Here is a 22,078-nt window from a genome sequence, read left to right as displayed (position 1 = left end):
TCTTGCTATTGCTTTCTAGTTTCACACTGTTGTGGTTGAAAAAGATACTTGATATGATTTCAATCTTATATTTAAAGTGATTGCTTAGTTGCCTAACATGTGATCTATGTTGGAGAAGGTTTCTTGTTCAATTGAAAGTAATGTTTTTTCTGCTCTTTTAGGGTTAAGTGTTCTGTATATATCTATTAACTTTTTATGATATAGTGTTTCAATTAAGTCCAATGTTTCCTTATTGTTTTTTGGTCTGGATAATCTATCCATTGATGTAGGTCAGCCCTACTATTATTTTATTATTAATGCTATAAAATCTCTATTCATGTCTTTATATTTTCTTTATTTAGGTTCTGTGTTGGGTGTGTAAACATTTACAAGTGTTACCCTTGTTAGATTGAGCCCTTATCATTATGTAATGTCCCTCTTTGTCTCCTGTTAGAGTCTTTGTTTTAAATTTTATTTTGTCTAATATAAATGTTGTTATTCTAGCTCTCTTTTTGATTCCCTTTGCATGAGATATCTTTTGTCTATATTTTCACTTTTATTCTGTGTGTGTATATATATATTTAGATCTGAAATGAGTTTTGTATAAGCTGCTCATATATGAGTACTTCCTTTGTGGGGGTGGAATGGTTGGTTAATCTTTTTTTTCTTTTTTCTCTCTGTTCATCCACCTTATGCCTTTTGACTGGGGGCATTTAATCTATTTATATTTAATATAATTTTTGATAGATATACTTTTTGCCATTTGGTTGTTTTCTGATTGATTTTATACTTCTTCTCTGTTCCTTTATCCTTCTCTTATCCTATTGCCTTGCAGTTTGATGATTTTCTTTAGTGGTATGTTTGCAATTTTTAAAAATTTATGTTTTGTGTCTGTAGTGTAGGATTTTGGTTTTAGTTTGCTATGATGGTCATGTGGTTCCCCATAGTCCTCCTGCTCTTCCAGATGTAAGCTCTGCTGATTTTTAAAGTCAGTGTTGTGGAGTTTTATCTTTCCCAGCTGGAAAGCTTTATGTGGGGATCAGATCCCTTGCTTCTCAGGGGCAACCTTCATGGTTGTGATATACCACTACTTATGCATGGCCCCTGGAGAAGGAAATGGCAGCCCACTCCACTATTCTTGCCTGGAGAATCCTGTGGATGGAGGAGCCTGGTGGGCTGCTGTCCATAGGGTCGCACGGAGTTGGACATGACTGCGGAGACTTAGCATGCATGCATGCATGCATGGCCACAGCAAGAGTGAGAGTTCTGATCAGACCACATCTCTGCCCGACCTACCTATCTCAATGGGTCCTTTTCTCTATATCCTTAGTTGTGGAAGACCTGTTCTGCTAGCCTTCAGGTAGTTTTGAGAGACGATTGTTGTATATACAGTTGTAGTTTCAGTGAGTCCACAAAAGGGAGCAAACTCAGGACGTTCCCAGTCCACACCTTGGTCCAGAAACAATAAATTTCAATCGTTTTGTATATTTTAAATAATTATAAAAGAATATTAAAATGTCAGTTTGGAATACTTGTGTATGATATATAATTGGGTGTGAGTACATTAGAGACACTAGAGTAGAAGTTAAGAATTCAGAACTATTTTGACTTGCTACAGAAAGTCTTAACAAAAATAGACAGGTGTATTTTCAAAGATGCTCATATTAAAGAAAAATAACAAGTATTTGGTATATAATTTGAGTAGGAAAAAAAATCTAGAAAACAGCCTTTTATGCATTTAGCCAAGAATGTACTATTATTTTTAACATGTGATAAATTGTCCCTAAACCCTGATTAAATATTCAGAAATTGTGAAGTACTGCAATCACCTGAATTTTAAGGTAAATGAAGGAATATTTAAGGAACTATTCACTATTCTCACTAAGTACCAAATTAGAGAAAATCAACTATAATTAAAGAATAAGGGAATTATTTCAAATAAAAAAGGAACGGTGGTTATAAGAATTGTGAAATGCAATAGAGATTTAGAAACAATAAAGATTGATTTTTCTGGAATCATCTGAAGGTAAATGGAAAGACCAGTGAATCAGCACAATCTCTTCTAATTTTTGGTTGAATGGCAACCGAATCCTGGAAAGTGTATAACTGCAGTTTTCACATTTTTTTTTTCTTAAAGTATCATGTAAGAAAAAATGGTTATAAATTTCTGTCCTTCAGAACAAACCATGCATTATCCCCCTAGGTTTACTGCTAATATGGTATGAAAAGTTGGTCAAATTTCTTTCATTTTTCCATTTCTTTTTATTTCCATCATCAAATGGCATGGATATCAAACTGTTCCTTGGATTAGATGTGTTTTGAAGCATTTAGGAGTTTAATGATTGTCAGTAGTATTCACTTGAACAAAGTCTCTGTGGAAGCATACACTGACAATGAAAATCAGTTTTAGTCAGCAGCAGCTTACACCACAAGGAGAGGGATATCTGTGGGTGAATATTGGTAGGCATTCAGTCTTCAGTTGACAAAACAGGCAGTTTCCTAGGACTAAACATAACTGAACCAGAACCAGAGCCTGAGTTTTCTCTTTTCTGATGCATTCTAATGATTTCTATTTACAATTGTGGTCCTTGGACACAGTCATGGTTGTGTTGTTCAAATAACTTTTTTTTTTAATTATCAGAAATTTCATAAAATCATTTTCAGTGAAAAACAATATCTAAAAATACCTTAAGCATTGCATTCTACCTTTAATTCAACAGCCATCTGTTCAGTGCCAGGGTCTGTACTAATGGCCATAACATACACAAAAACAATATAAGGAACCGATTCTGTAATTTACAAATAAATCAGAAATTGAAGAGGTAAGATACAAACATACCAAAGGCCACATGACAAAGAAATTAGAAGCAATGGTTCTTATTTTGTCTTCAACTCTGATTGTCCACAGATAGCTCATCTGCCTTAGCTATTAACAAGGATAGTATTATTTATTATAGTTAGCATTTGTTGAACTCTTACAGACATTTTCCTTATATCTTCTATTCTTTCTTACACCTTTATAAAGAATAGAGGTATCTGCTGTTTACTTTTTAAGATGAAGAAACTGAGGCTCAGATAGGATAAATAACTTGGTCAAGACCACAAAGCTGGAAGGCACAGCCCAGCTTTGCCTGGCAGTTGAGCTCGCATTTCTTACCATGTGTTTAACACACACACTCTCTCTGTCTATATATATATGTGTGTGTGTGTGTGTGTGTGTGTGTATGTGTACAGATATATATATATATATATAAATACCTACAAGAATGTGACTATAAATTCCAAAAAACAAACATAAAGAAGCTAGGACAAAGTCAAGCCATATTTGTGGCTTTTAAATATAACATTTTATATTCATCTCCTATAATTCTTTAAAAATTACTTGGTTCCATGGGACCCTCCAGATATAAAAGGCTAGAGCAATAAATTTTGGACTGAGGGATTTTCTATAATCTTTCTTCTCCTAATATTTACATCATTAGCTGGGTAGGTGGGAAGGGATGTTTGGGGTGAGGTGAATAGGATCTCCACCATCATTATTATCAGAAAATTTGTCATGAATAAATTAGATATCACCTACTCATGGGTGGCTTTGTTCAAAATGGTTTGAACATATGGCTTCTCAACATGAACATACCGTGATACCCCAGTGTCCCCATAGCAGAATAATTACTTGTTAAGCTAATGTTTAAGTTATGTGTATTATTTTGCAAGACCAGAGTGTAATAAATAAGAAGTACGGATAATGAAAGAGATTTATTTTAGACACAAAAATCTCAATTTAAAAAAAAGTTAAAAAAAAATTAAAAAAAAAAAAATCTCAATTAAATCAGTAAATCCCTCCAGTCCCAGAATCTGGTCAAAGGAGTAACTATTGTTTTTAACCTGACTTTTCATGAAGATAATAAAAATGTTTTTAAGAATAATTTAATGCACCCTCTGGAATGAGAAGTACATACATTTTACAATGCAGTTAATTCAAAGATATATACGTGCATACATGCATTAAATAATATGTGAATGCAAAGATGTTCTTAGTTATATCTTACTTTCTCATGTGGCTAAAGGCACTTGGAGCACCCTCTTCTATGATTAGTTGATCTTTATATGTTCACTGTTGTTCTTTGCTCATATCTATAACACTTTTTATACTAGAGCCTTCATTATTTGCAGGTTATTTGTAGCCTCTGCTAATGTGTGGCCGAAAAAGCCCATTCTAAGTGGTACATCTTTTTCAGTTAATAGCTACAAAGAATTTATCCCTCTTATAAACACTGCAGAATTTCTGCTGACATTGTGTCTTTGCTCATAAACCTCTTCTTTGTCCTGAGTATGCTTCACCTGTGTTTTCTCTAATAATCCCGTCCCTGTGACCTTCTGTCTTAGGATAAGCCGATAGATTTTTACAGTTTTTATTAAAAAAGATCCACTTCCTAGGTGAAGTTAGACCTAATCATGAGTTTGTTAGGAAGAATGATGGATATTATAACACATTTTAGCCAAAGGACTAATAATATTGATTATACCCAATACTCCAACTTTTATCATAGTGTCATCATTGTAACCCAGAGTACTTGATAATTATTATATACAAGCTAAAAATAAATGGTTTTTATAATGAATGAAATAATGTTACTTTTGGGCCAAATGATGTTAAAAAGTGTTTGTGATCTCTTTTAAGAATGCAAACAAATATCAGCTCAATCATTTTAAACAGCAGTTGGAGGAGAACTTGGAGGGCTCTAAGGCGATACTATGTCAGGCAGGTATGGTTTTAAAGCACACTGTAGCATGCAAACAATGCATGCCACTGCTGATCTTTGACCCCTCTTTCCCATTTATCTCTTCAATCCAAAATGCTCAGTGTCTCAGGAATTCCTACTGTGGCTCAGAGTTCCTGATTTGATGTCAGACATGAGCAGTTTCATGTGTCTCTTGCCACCTTCTCACCACCTTCGCTCTGTTGGCGTTATGCTTGTCATGGTGATCAGTGGTAGTGTGTTTATCCTTAGGGCCTGGAGTAAGAATACAAGTGGAGGCTTACATATTGTGTGGCGCATTATTTACTTATAAATCAGGCAACTGTTATTCAATAAAATGAGTTCTATCTCCCATTTTGACAGATATATCTTTATAACAACCTGGAAAGCCAAGTGAAATGTTAGAATTTTTGGACTCCTCAGGATTATAGTGGTGTAGAGAGAGATGGCCTTCAGCTTGCAGTCCTTACATCACCTAGTTCTATCCATGTTCTGAGAGGCCTTGCACAGAAGTGAATGGACACACTGGCCCGCGCATCCAGGATCTATGCACCACCACCCCCCCTTAAAGATCTGCCCCTGGACCATCCCATCCTTCCTTGGTGTACTCACATTGGTGGCACGGTCTATTGTCTGGTGGGCAGAACACAACTGAGAAAGATGATATCATTGACCCTAAAGAATGATGAGGGGTGAGGAGTGGGCTTTTGAGGAATGACATTCTGGGCTCACAGAGGTTTGCAGCATGATCTATCTAGAAGAGAGGATTGCAGCCTACAGATAGGCATCCTCTGGACTCCTCAGACCACCCAGTGGGGAAGGTACGGCGGTGAAGAGACACAGTGTTTAACAAATATTTATTGGTCTCTTACTGAGTAACAGTAAGATCTTGTTACATGGGACACAGGAGTGAGCAAATTAAATGGTTGCACTTGTAGTGCTTATATTCTGGGAAAAGGTGAGAAAGACTATAAATATTAAATGTGGCAAATATATAAATACAGTATGTTAGGGAGTGAAAAGTATTGTAGAAACAATAAAAATGAAAGTGGGTGAAAGTGGGTAAAAATGGGAGGGTCGCCATATTAAATAGATCAATCAGAGGTGATCTCAGCTGAGAAGGTAAAATTGAGCAGAAACCTGACGGCAGTGAGAAAATCAGCCAAGTAGATATCAAGAAGGAGAGAAACTCAGGCGCTTAAAATTGCACTCATCACCTGGAGGTAGGACCATGCTCACATACTGAAAGAACGACAGGGACCAGCAAAACCAGAAAGAGTGAGCAAGGTGTTAGAGTCAGAGAAAGAAATATGAACAGGTCATATAGTACAGAGTTGTCCATTAGAAATGCAGTGAGAGCCATAAAAATGTAATTTTTAATTTCCATGTAGCCACAATATAAAGGTACAAAGAAACAGGTAAATTCAGCTTTAATAATGAAGCTAATATAAATCAGTTTATCTAAAATATTTTCATTTCAACATGTAATATTTGAAATTCATAATATGTTTTACACTGACAACATCTCATTTCATACTAACCATATTTCAGTTGTTCAGTGGACATCTATGACTAGTGGTTTCTCTACTGGATAACACAGATATAGGTTTTGACTCATTATTTACAAAATTTTATTACTCTGAGTGACTTGGGAGACATTTCAGTTTTAAGAAGTGTCCTGACTCGATTTATGTTTTTAAAAGATCAGGGCTAGGCTTAACTGAGAATACACCAGAAGGCGCCAAGAGCAGAAACGATTATAGTGATCTTGATAAAGAATGATGGTGGCTCAGAGGATACCAGTGGATGTCATACATCCTTATCTATCCTTTTAAAGATAGAACACATGGGATGGATTGCTTTTGGTATGTGAATGGGACTCAAGAGTGTCCCCAAGACTTTGGCCTGAATAATAGGAAGATGAACTGACATCAGCTAAGGTGACAAAGGCTGTTGGTAGGATGGGGAAGGTAGACAAATGTTAAGCTTTGTGCATGTGTGTCTGAGAAGTCTGTGAGGCATCCAAGTGAAGATGCAGAGTAGGCAGTTGGATATGAATCTGGTGTTTAGGAGTTTGGAGGTAATAATAGTGTGGAGATCATCAACCTTAAAATTGGGTAGGACAAGGGGATAAGAGTAGACAGAGAAAAACAGAGGACCAAAGACTGAGCATGGGACATCTGATCTAAAAATAGTCTGAAATCGGCATTAAATAATATCAATTTTTTCCACACTTTTGAATTATATATATATTTTAATTTAAGACCTATATTTATTACTGTTCTTATATGCATTTGGGGCTTCCCTTGTTGCTCAGCAGGTAAAGAATCTCCCTGCAATGTGTGAGACCTGGGTTTGATCCCTGGGTTGGGAAGATCTCCTGGAGAAATGAACAGCTACCTACTCCAGTGTTCTGGCCTGGAGAATCCCATGGATTGTATATTCCATGAGGTTGTAAAGAGTTGGACTTGACTTTCATTTATATGCATTTTATAAAAAACTATAGCTTTAGACGAAGTCTAAGAGTTGACTCGTTGGAAAAGACCCTGATGCTAGGAGGGATTGGGGGCAGGAGGAGAAGGGGACGACAGAGGATGAGATGGCTGGATGGCATCACCGACTCGATGGGCATGAGTTTGAGTAAACTCTGGGAGTTTGTGATGGACAGGGAGGCCTGGTGTGCTGCGATTCATGGGGTCGCAAAGAGTTGGACACAACTGAGCGACTGAACTAAACTAAACTGAAAGTCTTTTTGTGATTTTTTTTTTTTGCTTTAATATATCTCACAAACCTTCAAATAACTACCTTATAGACAACTCCATTTAAACAGCATACAGTCAAAATAAAAATTGTGTTGTTAATTAAATTAGAAACCATTAATTAGTATCTAATGCATATTGTGTGTATCTAATGTGTATACACACAATATGAATTATATATATATGTGTATATATATATATAGCCAGAGATATATTGATACAAGGCAATTGTTCTTTGATTTCTATAAAATTAAACAATTAAACAGTGTGAAATCTGTCCCACAGTCTACAGATTAATGCAACTTTATTTTGTGATAAGCTTTCCAGTTTATTTTTTAAATGTAAAGATTGATAGTTATGTGTTCTTATCTAATTTTAGTCTGTCAGAGAATGAGATCTTTATTCTTTTAAGTATATCCATATCTCAGACATGAAGGGTGCTTCACACAATAAAATTCATTATTTTTACTGTAAAGCACATTATTGACTTAAAAGTAAAATACAGCCCACTCTTCAAATGAGAGTCTAACCCTTGTGATCTTGTGTGTCAAGGCAATTATTTATAATATGGTATGGAAATTAGTATATTCAATTAAAAGCTGAAAATGAGAATTAAATAACTCAGTTTGATCTAAATGACTACATAAACATACTGACAGTTTTAAATCGTTTGACACAGGCCATCATTTGTGTCTTTTCAGTCTATACGAGAAGTCACAGGCTACGTGTTGGTTGCTCTTAATCAGTTTCGCTATCTGCCTCTGGAGAACTTACGCATTATCCGTGGGACAAAGCTTTATGAGGATCGATATGCCTTGGCAATATTTTTAAACTACAGAAAAGATGGAAACTTTGGACTTCAAGAACTTGGACTGAAGAACTTGACTGGTAAGAAAGCACACAGAATAGCAAATATACTTATATTATCAATATAATGTGATAGACACACACAAATGTGTACATGGTCTCTGCAGCATGTGTTACATTGAGAAACTTTACAAAGCATTGAAATGCATATTAACACTACTTATTCATTTTGTGATAAATGATGCCCTACATTGCCCCAGTTTTATGTACAGATATTGTAAGTGCAATCTGAAGGATAGCATATGACTATATCTCATCTGAACAGAAGTACACTCTAAGGAAATGCTCAGTGACTGAAAACAGATATGAAGCAGGTTTAAGAATGCTGTGTTCAGTAGTCTCAGGTGAACAGTGGACCATATCATCAAATCTCTGCAATAACATCCTAACTCTCACTTTCGTTAAAGCTCAGTAAATACACAAACCATTATATTGGATTCCATTAATCTAGCTTTTTGTACAATCCCTTATTTTTGGAAAACATATCTAATGTATTAATACAGTTTTGATTTCTCTTATTGAGCAACTCACTAAGTGCCATAAGTAATTCTTCCTCAGAAAGCTTTAATCATCAGTGATTTTTTCCCCCTAAGATTGGAATTAGATAATTGCTAACAACCTAAAATTATCATCTTGCTACAAATAATTCTGGGCAGGACTCTGTGTTATAAGCTGGCCTTTGCAATTCAATTGATGTCTTTTCAGTTCATGTAGTTCAGAGTTCATAAAGGCTATGGTGGAGGCTATTGGTACAAGAATTCTAATCATGAATTTTACTATATATGCCTTCAACCAAAAATGTGCTAATTGGTAATTACATTAGAGTGGGAGAAAGGAGTTTGAACTATTAATTAAACCTGAAATATATTTTTTGTGTGTCTTTGAGTCCACGTAGTGGTCATGTTTCTTGATACTGGAATTTGAAATATTTTAGAAGTATTGCCTTAAAATATTAAGAAACAAATAAAAAAAAGAAACAAGATTAATATTGTCAGGTTATTAAAATTATATGTTTCTATATTTACAGAGGACATAAAATATATAATTTTAAGTTAGAAGTAGCTTCATAGTTATCCAGACATGAACTAAAATTGGAATATCTTTGATGAAGAAATGAGTGATAATTATGTTATTTATTTTGGACATGATTTCTATAGACTTCATGACATAATGGTAAATGCAAATTGCTCACAATTTATATCCTTCATCAACATTTTTACCTTTTTTTTTTCTTCAAAAATACTTTCCTTACAGAAGAGCAGGGTATTTGACTAAATTGCTACTTGCATGGAAATAATGATAGGAGGAATAATTTTGGAAATAGAGAAAAATTGAATGATTGAAATTAGGAATCCAAAAATAACATGATCCAATTAAAACTTGCCAAAAAAGCATTGTATTTTCTTCTTGCTTTTCCTGATTATATTAAAGAAAAAATTGAATAAATTTATTTTCAAAATCTTATAACATATGATCATGTTATTATTCCACAATATATGCTATTTGAAGAATCTTCTCACAAAGAAAATCAGTCTTTAAAGAGTTATTCATTTCCACATCTAATTAACCTCAATACTATTAAAATATAAAAAGGGAATTATTTAGTCAGAATTATGCAACATTTGAATATATCTTTTCTGTTAGTGAGCTTCCACTATGTCTTGTCATTGTGACAGTTGTCTTACTTATGACTGACTAGTTTAATATAAAGATATAGCATTATTATTTTAAAAATATTATTCCCTAAATTGCCAGAAAACCTTATGATATTTTCCTGTGTAGCAGTAAAGATGGAAAATTAACAAATGAGTAAATTAGTTATTTGAATGTTTAGAAAAGATAAGTATTTGTTCAGCAGTTATTATTAATTTCTTATTTGAATATGAATTAATGAAAAGTACAGTAAAATAAGTGGAAAATTTAGATATTTTGGAAAATTTCCAGATATGTTAATATATGTATTTTATATGAATGATGACTACATGCCAACATTATTCCATGAGTCAGTCTAGAATCATTGATCACATTTTAGATAATAAGATCAATAGTGGTACTCTTATTTTGAAAATCAGAAGTTTTACAGTAAGTACCACTGTGTTTGTGTATAAGAATATATAAGGAAGGATAGAAGACTTGTAACTATTTACTCTTCATCAGAAAGGAACTGGGATAAAATTTGCTCTACAGTAAAATCTTAGAGTTTAGTCTTCTAAGTAACTTGATCAAAGTAGTAAGCAAACATTGCAGTTCACTTTAGGTAAGATTGTTTTTGTGTTTTGGAAAGAGCTTTCTTTTATTGTTGATATGTTATACAAAAAAAAAATTGATATATCCTGTTATATTAAGGGTGAAACTACTGGGGCTAGCCCTAATTTTAGACTTAGGGTTCGCATAATGTGAAGGAAAATAGAAAACCTGCTAAGTAGCTCCATACCTCATTGCCTAACTGCAATAGTGAGTGAAACTTTTAACCCAGTTCTTAAGGGGCCTGTAGTATCAGCATCACCTGGGTACTTATTCTATAAATTCAGATTCTTGGGCTTCACCCGAGACCTAATGGATGGTAAATTCTGGGGCTGGGGCCCGCCAATATGTATATTAAGGACCCCTCCAATATTTCTGATAACTATTAAAGTTTGAGAAACAATGTTCTAGTTAATTAAAGATACTAAGAAATGATAGAAAAATATCTAGTTAGCCTCTTCACCTTTACTTGATCTAAATACTTTTCATTCATTTATTATCTCCTGGAGAGAAGAGAGCAAAAAGTACAGACATGTTTATGATTGAATGACAAGAAATATACTCTCAGTTGATATAGGAATGAAAAGAACACACTGGAAACCTGGATGGAAGTAAAAGTCACTCAGTCGTGTCTGACCCTTTGTGACCCCATGGACTATACTGTCCATGGAATTCTCCAGGCCAGAATACTGGAGTGGGTAGACTTTCCCTTCTCCAGGAGATCTTTCCAACACAGGGATCGAACCCAAGTCTCCCACATTGCAGGCAGATTCTTTACCTGCTGAGCCACAAAGAAAGTCTTGGGTGGAAAAGTTTGTATAAAAAGGTACAGAGATGAGCAAGATGCTGGGAATAAACTTTCTTCCATATTACCATTTTGTCTAATATCAATTTTATATAATTGTAAACCATTGCAAGGACAATAATAATTTATCATGAATTTTCCTTTTAAGCAAGATTTTCTTTTTGAGCACTTTCAACAAAATAAATAACAAGTACTATTGTTATAGCAAATAATTTTGAGACTGAGATTTCAAAGCTTTTTGATATATTCATATTTTGTGTTTCTCCTGAAATCATTTTTGCTGTGTTGACTTTAGAATATTTAGAATGATATGCCTTTATAATAGTACATATGCTCCTGCAAACTCTATCTTTGTGTAAAAGGGATAATTGGTTAACATGAGGACTGTCATATACAAGGGTTAATAATTGGATACCACTTACACATATATAAATTAACTCCTCACCTTATGCATTTTTATTAATTTAGCTTGATGCTCATCAGAAGCTATTCCTTGGAGGATAAACATTACTACAGACTTCACTTAGCTACTTGTGTTATGGTTGTGACCAAAGACAACCATACTTAACCATGTTTTCTGGCTAAACAGAAAGACTCATCTTATTCCTGCCACTCACCTTTCCCTGGTCCATTGTGAATGAGGTGGGAAAGTGCGAAGGGTCAGGCCCCTAGACTAAGCATATGATGCACAATCCAAAATGGAGTAAGGGACTTGGCGAGCTCTCAGTGCCCTGTTACACTGATCGTCCTTTTCTGGTCAAGAGAGAGCACGGACTGCCCTCAGTGTTTCCCATCGGACACATGTTCACCTCCAGGTCACGGGGAATGACATCGCTGTTAGAGGACAGAGGCAGGGAGAACGTTTTATTACTTCCCCAGTTAAGCTCCCTTGCATGTGGCTGTGGTTCTTCTTAATCATTCTCAGTGATGACGTTCTCATGATTTTATCAGCTCCTTCTTAAACAAACATTCATACTTGAAATTCAAATTAATGTGTAATATATTTAAAACCTTAAGTTGGTGAGCTCCTACTTAATTTAGCCACCTGTCTAGCCAAAATATAAAGGTTGCTTTATTATATGGGACATAAAAACCAGTCTTATTTTGCTCTGTTATAATTTGTAAAATTACCTGGTCTGTTAGTTATGGCCAACAATATGATACAATTTAATCTATATTTTATATTGTAGCTATGAAGGAATCTTTGAGAAATATCTAAGGGTACTTAACATCTGTTCTAGTATCTATATTCTTTTTTATAATGATGATAACCTAGGTACAAATTTAATATATGAATTTGTTTTTTAATGCCAAATTTCAAATTGAATATTTAAATTTTCACTTAATGAATTAGAGAATATATGTTTTGAGTAGGTGAAATTTGGGATGATACAAATAGAAAATTTCTATTTTCCAAGTGTTAGCCAAATATGCTGCATGTTTTTAGACTTATCAGTTCAGTTCAGTTCAGTTGCTCAGTTGTGTCAACTCTTTGTGACCTCATGCACTGCAACACACCAGGCCTCCCTGTCCATCACCAACTCCTCCAGTTTACTTAAACTCATGTCCATTGAATCGGTGGTGCCATCCAACCATCTCATCCTCTGTTGTCCCCCTCTCTTCTCACCTTCAATCTTTCCCATTACCAGGGTCTTTTCAAATGAGTCAGTTCTTCACACCAGGTGGCCAAAGTATTGGAGTTTCAGCTTCACCATCTGTCCTTCCAATGGCTGTTCAAGACTGATCTCCTTTAGGATGGACTGGTTGGATCTCCTTGCAGTCCAAGGGATCCTCAAGAGTCTTCTTCGGCACTCAGCTTAGACTTATAGATTCATATATTAATGTCTGTAATATATATGGTTATTTTAATTGGTTAACTGTGTACTGAGTCATCTTAATTATTTGAGACATGGACGAAATCAAAAAGTAAAATGCTAAAGTTATTTTGAGGAGCCCACAATAATAATGTAAAGGATATGTTAAATTTTGAATTCTCCTAGACTAAAAATAAAATAAAATGCTTAGTCTAGGAAATACAACATCTGAATTGATGAAATGTCTGAGTAGTACATCTGAATGTCTGCCTTTGAGTCTGTAATGGCTACTAATTAAAATAGTACACCAAAGAATTGCAGCACCTTTTAACGTTTAAATTTCCTAACCTACTTTGGCATTATTCAGTAATTCTCAAATAAAGAATTTTGAAATGGACAGGCCACCTGTAATTGACTCAGTGTATGTCAGAAAGCATAGGTGTGGAACCAGAAAAATTGGTTTAAATGTCATATCATCACTTAGCGTGTCTCACTGAGACTCAGAATCTTCATCTTTTAAACCCAAGGAAAAGTCTGCTTCCCAGTGCTATTGCAGGCATTAGTGAAGTAAAGCAGGGAACTTGTCAACCATAGCACCTTCCATCTAGAGAGCACTTAGGCAACCTCAGTGCTCTTTCTCTGTATTGTTTTGTTTTTAGCTTCCCTTTGCATCAACACACTGGCAAAACAATTGTACCTGTTTCTGCATATTCAATTAGATGCCTGTGGCTTCACTGTGGCTTTGAAAAGTGATTTGTTTAGACAAAAGGACTCTCCAAATTTCAGCATCTCTTCCTGATTCTACTTTGAAATTTCGAGAAGTGTAAGATCTCTTTCTCTGGCGGTGAGAAGCCTGAGGCTTTTCTTTGTCTACTTACAGTCTGATCACCGCCTTGGGTACTTCACAGCCCTTCTCTCTTCTCTTTCAGTGTCTCATGCCAAGCACCTGTTGCCCTAGCCCTTCATTTCAAATTCCCATCATCATGTTTCACTCTGCATTAGCCCTGACATTTGTCTTGACCTAGACAAGAGACATATTCATTCTAAGTTCTTTTACTGACAGGAGAGTCACTAAACATTCTTCAGCAGCTCTGTAAAAGGTCTTAGTAATGTTTGAGTGGGTTCAACTAGCCTGTTTCAGGGATTGCTGTTAAATACGATGTTTGACAAAAGTACTACCAATATTTACATAAGAAGCAGCACCCAGCATATTGTGATATCTACAGGAACAAAATGATCCCAAGAATACTCCTAGCTTAAGGTAAATTACTTGGAAAATGACCTGATCAAAACTAACCTACAGTGAAAATCCTGTGAGTCAGATGGAATCGGTGAAGAATGGCACATTCTTATGAAGGTGTCAATTTTTAGATCAGGCCCACAATTTCTAAAATTGATACTCTAGCCAATGTTTTCTAAAGATTGTTTGCTTGTCATGTCAAACAGTGTGCATTAACTAGAAAAATGAAAACTACAGCAATACATTTATGTGTATAAGTAAGACAGAAGCATAGTTGACAGGAAATGTTATAATGATGGGATCAGATAGAGTGACCGGTTCAGCAAATTTCTAGGACTCAGCTTTAGAGAACTGATAAGTGAATTTATGGAACCGTATGAAGGTAAAAAGGGAATTTCTTCTGCTGTATCACTGATCAGAAGAGAGATCATTACTGGAAAAATGAAACACAGGAAGGGGAATCTCCAGGGAATAAGGCAATTTTCTTTTTTCTTCCTTCACTAGTCATCATGTTTTCTGTCACAAGTACTAAGATAATCTACTCAGGACATAAGAAGCAACACCCTTGGTTTATCTCCCATTCAGGGTTCCTGAAAATTCCCATTCTATGAACTTCATTCTTTTCCATCTCTATAGCATCCTTAGAAAAAACTGAGGAAATTTAGCCAAATGGGACTCTTTCAGGAAAATTCCCTACTTGAGACTTTAAACCTGTCGTTATTCTTTCTTGTAACTTAACATATACCAAGATCTGTATGTTCCCTTCCCTAAGAGAAAGTATATATATTCTAAGAAAATATGTAAGGTCAACAAACTCCCCCTTAAAGCCTGTTTATTAAGAAAGCATGCTTGTTTGCTTATGACATTTAGAAAATGGAGGAAATTCTTTGCTCCTCAGGCTCTGAAATGCAGTGAGAGAAATTGATTTGTTATCACCATAAGTCCATGATTTGACTCTGAGGAAAGAAGTAAGAATGTCAGAATACCTACCTCCTCTTCTTCGCATTTGCATTGCTGGGCCTGCAAATTGTTGCTATTTTCAGTCACTAAGTCGTGTCCAACTTTTTGTGACTGTAGCCCGCCACGCTCTGTCCATGGGATTTCCCAGGCAAGAATACTGGAGTGGGTTGCCATGCCCTCCTCCAGGGGATCTTCCTGACTCAAGGATCCCACCTGTGTCTCCTGCGTTGGCAGTCGGATTCTTTACCGTTGAGCTGCCTAGGAAGCCCAGGCCTGCAGATATTCGACTGAAAGAGCTGGTAAATTCTCTGCATCGTTCCCAGTCACCAAACAGGTCGGGGCTGGAATCATTGGATTATGGCACATTCTGATTTGCTGGAATCATTGGAGCTCATGAATCAGTGTGAGTAATATCTGGGGAGAACCTGAAACTGTATTTAACGAGAATAAAGACCATGTGAGATCTTTGACAAGTTTAGTTAGAGGAGGCAGCCCCATGATTGGCCAATCCTAAGACTCTCAGTCAGAGGTAAGAAACGAGGTTCCGTGCTGTTGTATGTCCATGTTTACCAAAGGCATGATGATTTAATATTCCACATTGTCATGGAGTTTCAAACTTTACAAGATGCTTTCAAGTCTCCCTTTCTTCGTTTCACAAATAGCTCATTAGTGCTGACCTGGAAAGTATCTTTATTGTCATTTTACATCTAAGGAAACGAAGCTTGAAGTTTTGTGGTTAATTGTTCAGTCACTCAGTTTTGTCTGACTCATGCTAGACTTCCATGTCCTTCACCATCTCCCGGAGCTTGCTCACAGTCATGTTCACTGAGTCGGTGATGCCATCCAGCCTCTGTCATCCCCTTCTTCTTCTGTTCAAACCTTCTCAGCATCAGGATCTTTTCTAATGAGTCAGCTCTTTGCATCGGGTAGCCAAAGTATTGGAACTTCAGCATCAGTCCTTCTGATGAATATTCAGGATTGATTTCCTTTAGGATTGGCTGACTTGATCTCATTTAGGATTGACTGTTTTGTGGTTAATAAGGGCACCTTATTCCAGAATCTAGATTTGTTTTTCATTTCTTTATATTATGCCATTCCTAAGATATAGGACAATTTCTCCAGGTGAGGCCACAATCAGCAAGATATTAAAATGGCTATAAACATGAAAAATTCAAACTTTAAACAGAAGACATTAAGGTTGTGTTTTAGTAAAACCTTCTTGATTTTAATTGTACATATTACTTGAATACATCATGAATGTATGAATGGGAAATGTTGGTGAGTTCACAATAAAATACAAGCAAACACATTAAATGACAATATTATAAACACTGGGTTTAATTTAAAAGTATCATTATTAGTTAATAAGTATCATCATAGTGATACACAAAGTATCATCATAATTAATAAGTATAGCTATTAAAAGTTTATTTTATTTATTAACTAATTTTATAGCTATTGCCATTTGACTGCAGCTTTTTAAAAATAGAAGTTACTATTCTCTTAACCATAATTCAAATGTTAATTAGTAGACCTCATTTTATCTGTAGAAGTCAGGATTCTTTTGGAAAGTGATGTCAGTTCAAATATTTATTAGCTTTGTTTTCTTCCACTTGTATATTCAAGACATTGTGCTGAGATATGAGCTCATCCAAATTATCTCTACATCCCTGTCTTCTCTCAGTAAATATTATAGTTCTGACAAATATTTACCCACCAACTGCAATGTGAAAGCATTGGGAATGTATTTTCCCCAGTTATTTATATATTAATTTTTGGTCAAGCATCTCTATGGGATCAAGTGCCCCCACTTTAATCTGTTTTACCTTCTAAAGCAGAACTGTCCAATAGCACTTCCTGTGATGATAGAAACATTCAGTCTCTGCTCCATAAATTGAGTGGTCAGTAGCCAAATGTGGCTACTGAGAACCTGAAAGGTGGCTAGTGTGATGAAGGAAATTGATTTTCAATTGTATCTAATATAATTTATTTTAATTTAAATAGCCACATGTAATTAGTGGCAATCAGACAGTAAAGTCTTAAAAGGATGGCATATTTTCTGAACCCAAGAAGGAGGCAGTGAAATTTACAAGCATGGATAAAGAATTGGAGCACAGGCTCTAAATCCGGATGCCCTCCATTCAAATCCTTTTTAGATGCAAGTTATTCAATGTCTTAAGCCTTAATTTCCTCTTCAAATGAGTGTGATGAGCGTGTAGTTTGAAAGACAGTTGTGCAAGTTGAATTATAATTTACATATCGCATTAAGTGGGCTTCCCAGGTGGCCCAGTGGCAAAAAAATCCACCTGCCAATGCAGAAGAGGCAAGCCACACTGTTTGATCCCTGGGTTGGGAGAATTCCCTGGAGTAGGAAATGGCAACCCACTCCAGTATCCGTGCCTGGAAAATTCCATGACAGAGGAGCCTGGCAGGCCACAGCCCATGGGATCCAAGAAATCAGACACAACTGAACTCATACACACATATGTGGCATTAAGTGCAGTTCCTGAAATAAATATTACTCATTATTATATAATATTTGAGAGGCAGAATGCTTTTGGTAAGAATAATAGGAACAGTCTACTTTTACAGTGATTGAAAGCATGTTTGACTTACGTGATCAAATTGTAAAATATAAAAGCTGTCATTTATGATTTAGCACCTGACCATATTATATTTGAGCAAGCTGAGTTCTGGATGCCATGCTTTGCTTCTTAACATGCTTTAAGCTGCTAGGTATTCGGACTTAGGATTTCTGTTTGTCAGAAATCTGACTTTTTAAAACTGAGATTTTTACTCTGACCCTCACAGGGGAGACTAAAAGCGCTTAGTTATAAGTAGGTCCCCAAGTCTCTGTCTTAAATAACTTAATTGAAAAAGCTAAGGACAAGGAGATTATAATGATTTTTATAGTAGAGAAACTATATTGAAAAGTCTGAGAATTATTTCTGGCATAGACAATAGCCTATCTTTAGGATTGTCCAGTTTATGTTGAAAGTTTTTCATCACATAATATTTACTTAATAGCAAATTAGTAACAAAAGAAACTCTACTGTAGGATGTTTTGTCAAATAGGTAACTACCATATTTCACCAAATCTGAGTCATCATCAATTGTTAAAAAAATACTTTTGATCACTATTTGCAGGCCACACTGAAAAAGAAAAAGAAAGAAAAAGTAAAATCCCAGTATAAAAGTAAAAGATGGTATGGAAAATCAAGTCAACAATATTAAATATGAAATATGTATGCATTTTATTCAACAGAATAAAATGATAAACTAATCATATGTAAACAAAATAGAGATACAACAAACATTATTTTCATGAATCAAAGCAAAATTGCTGCTCTTGTAATTGTTAAACTGTTTGCTGTGGAAGCATCTGAAACAGTTGCAATAGCCAATATTTCATAAAAATATGAATGGCATTTTCCATTTACCTTTAACTATCAGAGGATAGAGAAATGTGAATTTGCATGGCTCAACACATTTTGATGTAATAAACAATACTAACCAGGAAATTTGAATTGGGTTTTTTCCTGAATTAAGCTGGTTACTGACTCTACCAGCAAAAGAGAAAAAAATCATTTCAAAGGTTAAAAAAAAAACAAAACATTTTCCTAGGAATTTCCCTTAAACTTTCCTCTTTTAGTAATATATGTAAGGTTATTATAGGATATCAGAGAGAGAGAAAAAAAAAAGAATGTTTTCACTTGTATCTTTTTTACCAGTCTACCTGGAAGTTCAGTACAATGCTTATATCTGTTTTTCTAGCTCTCGTAGTATGTTACCCTCCTCCCACCCTTAATACTTTATGACCCTTCTGTAAAATATATTTTATACTTCCTAGCTGTAATTCTATTGTAAGCTAAGTCTAATTGTGTTAGTTATTAAATCATAATAACTGCAACAATTTTAAGGAATACCTGAAGGGGAAAAATTGAAGAAAAAATGATAATCCATAACCTTTTTCTTCCTTTGAGGACTATTCAATTCACTCAATTTCATTTGTGCTGTGATGCAAATTAGAGGTTTGATTTTTGGTATCAGTAATGTGAGAAAAAGCTGGTATTGAAAAGAACATTTTTATTTTCAATCTACTATGAAATAAAGGGATTTCAAATCTTAATTAGATATTTTAATGATATTTGATGAGTATATTCTGATAACTATTGACAAAGTAAAGCATGATTTCAATTTTAATAGTTTCCAAATTCTCTAAACACGCAGCTTTAATATTTGGTGAGATGGTTCTGTATTATGTAGAATTAAACATCAGCTGATGTCTCATCAGGTACTTACTATTATGAATTTTGCTAGCTTTAAAACTGTAATGCTTTAAATTCTTTTTTAAAACTGTAAAAAAGAATTTTACTAAAATTCTTTTAGTCTTTTTTGTCTTTGTTGCTGCTCTTTTTAGCATAATAAATCTAGGAAACAAAATATCTATATGGCATAACAGAGCCCAGGATATATATGCTACTACTACTACTATTAAAAATTATAATAACATCCATAAATAATATGTATTGCTGTGTGTAAGTTACTGGTTTATAAACATTGTCTCTCTTTATCCTTATAATAACCCCAATTAGTAGGTTACTGTGATTATTTCCTACTGCAGTTTTCAAATTAAGCAATAAGACATAAAGGCCTGTTGCTTAATCTATGAGGTTCAGATTTGAAGCCATTTATTATAATTCCAGATTTTCCTTTATCATCATGCTACAGAGCTTCTGAGGAGGAAGGAGGTCACATGACACTGAACTTCTATCATCTTCTGCTATGTGTGAATGAATTGAGAATCTGTGAAATTACTCATATGAGGAGGTCGTACACCTCAATTCAGTCTTTCTTTTTTATTTCCTAATGAAGCTTTAGTTAATGTAGATACTTTACTAAAGAAGTTAAATTATTCTAAAAAAGATGAAGATTGCATAAGTGAATTGAATTATTTCTTATGATATTGAAAAAATAATTTTACAGGCTATTTAGGTTTATTCCTACAGATATTAGGAACTAAAGTGATTGAGTATATTAACAGAATTAAATAAGTGCTCTAGGAACTTACCTCATGACCTTTTAAAAATTAACACTAGAATTAAAAAAAACACAGCTTAAATAAGTATATTTGGTGCGTGTTTTATTTTGTTTTGATTTAGCTCCAAAAGTTGTATATTTGGTCAAGATAAGTTTTTTGATCCTTGTCTTAGTCTAGTGTTCTTTTTATTTGATTATCTCAAAAATGATTTTATTCAAGATGCTAGAGTGAGGGAGGAAAATTTTAAAAGATATTTTGTTATTCTGTTTTTTTTAAACATTTATTTTTAATTAAAGGAAAATTGCTTTACAATATTGTGTTGGCATCTGTTATACATCACCATGAGTCAGCCATAGAATATTCATGTGTCCCCTCGCTTTTAACCTCCCTCCCACTTCTCACCCCTTTCCACCCCTCTAGGATGTTATAGAGTAAAGGTATATTTAAAATATATATTAAACTATATATGCTTGGGTTTGAACTCTCATTTACCAAAGGGAAGAAAATTAAACAAAATCAGTTCTAGAGTTCATGTCTGACTCAGTTGTAATCCAAATTCATCAACTATCTACCAAATACTATGAAATTTGATATGTGCTTTATAGTGTCATTCAAACAATATTATTTAGTATGTTTTACAAGGAAAAGATGGTAGAGATAATAAAGTAGTTAGTACATGGTCTACCTATAGATATGTCTTTTAGAAAACTGAAATGGAGCAAGGCAGCAGCCTATGTCATTGCTATCACTTTTCGCATAGTCAATGTGTGGCTGAATTTCACACCTATGCATTACATTGTCATTTCGTGTAGTTAGAAATTACATGTCATAATGATAAATCTTTGCAATTAAAATTGTATCATGCTTCAAATGCAGCCCTGTGGTGCTCAGGGAAAGGGGTGGATCAAGAATTAGTGTCTTGGCTCAAGTGCCTCTTAAAAATTAAGAAAATCTAACTATCATTTGTATAAAATAAATACATCAGAGGTCGCAAAATAAGTTATCAACTCTTTTCATTGAAGATTATGTGCATAATTTAAGTAGCTATCAACTATTTTATGTATTTAATATGTATTACTGTGACAGTGACTTCTTATATTACATTTGGTTATTATTAAATATGAAATATTAAAAACTCTTTAAAACTGAATAGAATTTGTTGAGCCATACCATGTCAGTTTTGATGTCTGATTTAAATTTAAACCAGAGAGAGATTTAGTGTATCTTTTCAGTTCATTTACATTTAATCTATTAAAATATGATTTAGTAAGTTATTCAATACCAGAGAAGACGGAAATAGTTTCCTTTTGAATCACAAAAATCTTAGAATTTTATTTTATTTATTTATTTTTTAAATCTTAGAATTTTAAAGACAATGAGACATATATAATTGTCCAACTTATAGGGATTAAAAGTTCAAAAATAGTGTTTTTAAATTTCTCTTATGTAGATAAACATAAAGTTATGGCCCCCATAACTTTTGAAAATATTTCTAATTAAAATAGTAAATGACTATACCAACTACTTTGTAAAGCTGAAAGAGTCCTGTGAACAAGATGCAATAAAATCAGTAAGATAAAAAGGGCATACAAAGTTGAAAGTTGATAAA

The 22,078-nt window shown here is 34.3% G+C and overlaps 1 protein-coding gene across 4 annotated transcripts in view; it reads left to right on the top strand.

Moving 5' to 3' along the window:
* Positions 1 to 22,078, top strand: part of ERBB4 (erb-b2 receptor tyrosine kinase 4) — a 1,221,654-nt gene that overhangs the window by 654,618 nt on the left and 544,958 nt on the right. For all 4 annotated transcript variants that reach the window (XM_070458601.1, XM_070458599.1, XM_070458602.1 and 1 more), the window contains exon 3: positions 8,200 to 8,386. In XM_070458601.1, coding sequence (XP_070314702.1) covers positions 8,200 to 8,386 — 187 coding nt within the window. The remainder of the gene's footprint in view (positions 1 to 8,199; positions 8,387 to 22,078) is intronic.

This window comes from Odocoileus virginianus, chromosome 30 (assembly GCF_023699985.2).
Source record: "Odocoileus virginianus isolate 20LAN1187 ecotype Illinois chromosome 30, Ovbor_1.2, whole genome shotgun sequence".
Lineage (NCBI taxonomy): Eukaryota > Metazoa > Chordata > Mammalia > Artiodactyla > Cervidae > Odocoileus > Odocoileus virginianus.
The sequence above is the reverse complement of the archived record's forward strand: the minus strand, read 5'-3'. Positions and strand labels throughout refer to the sequence as shown.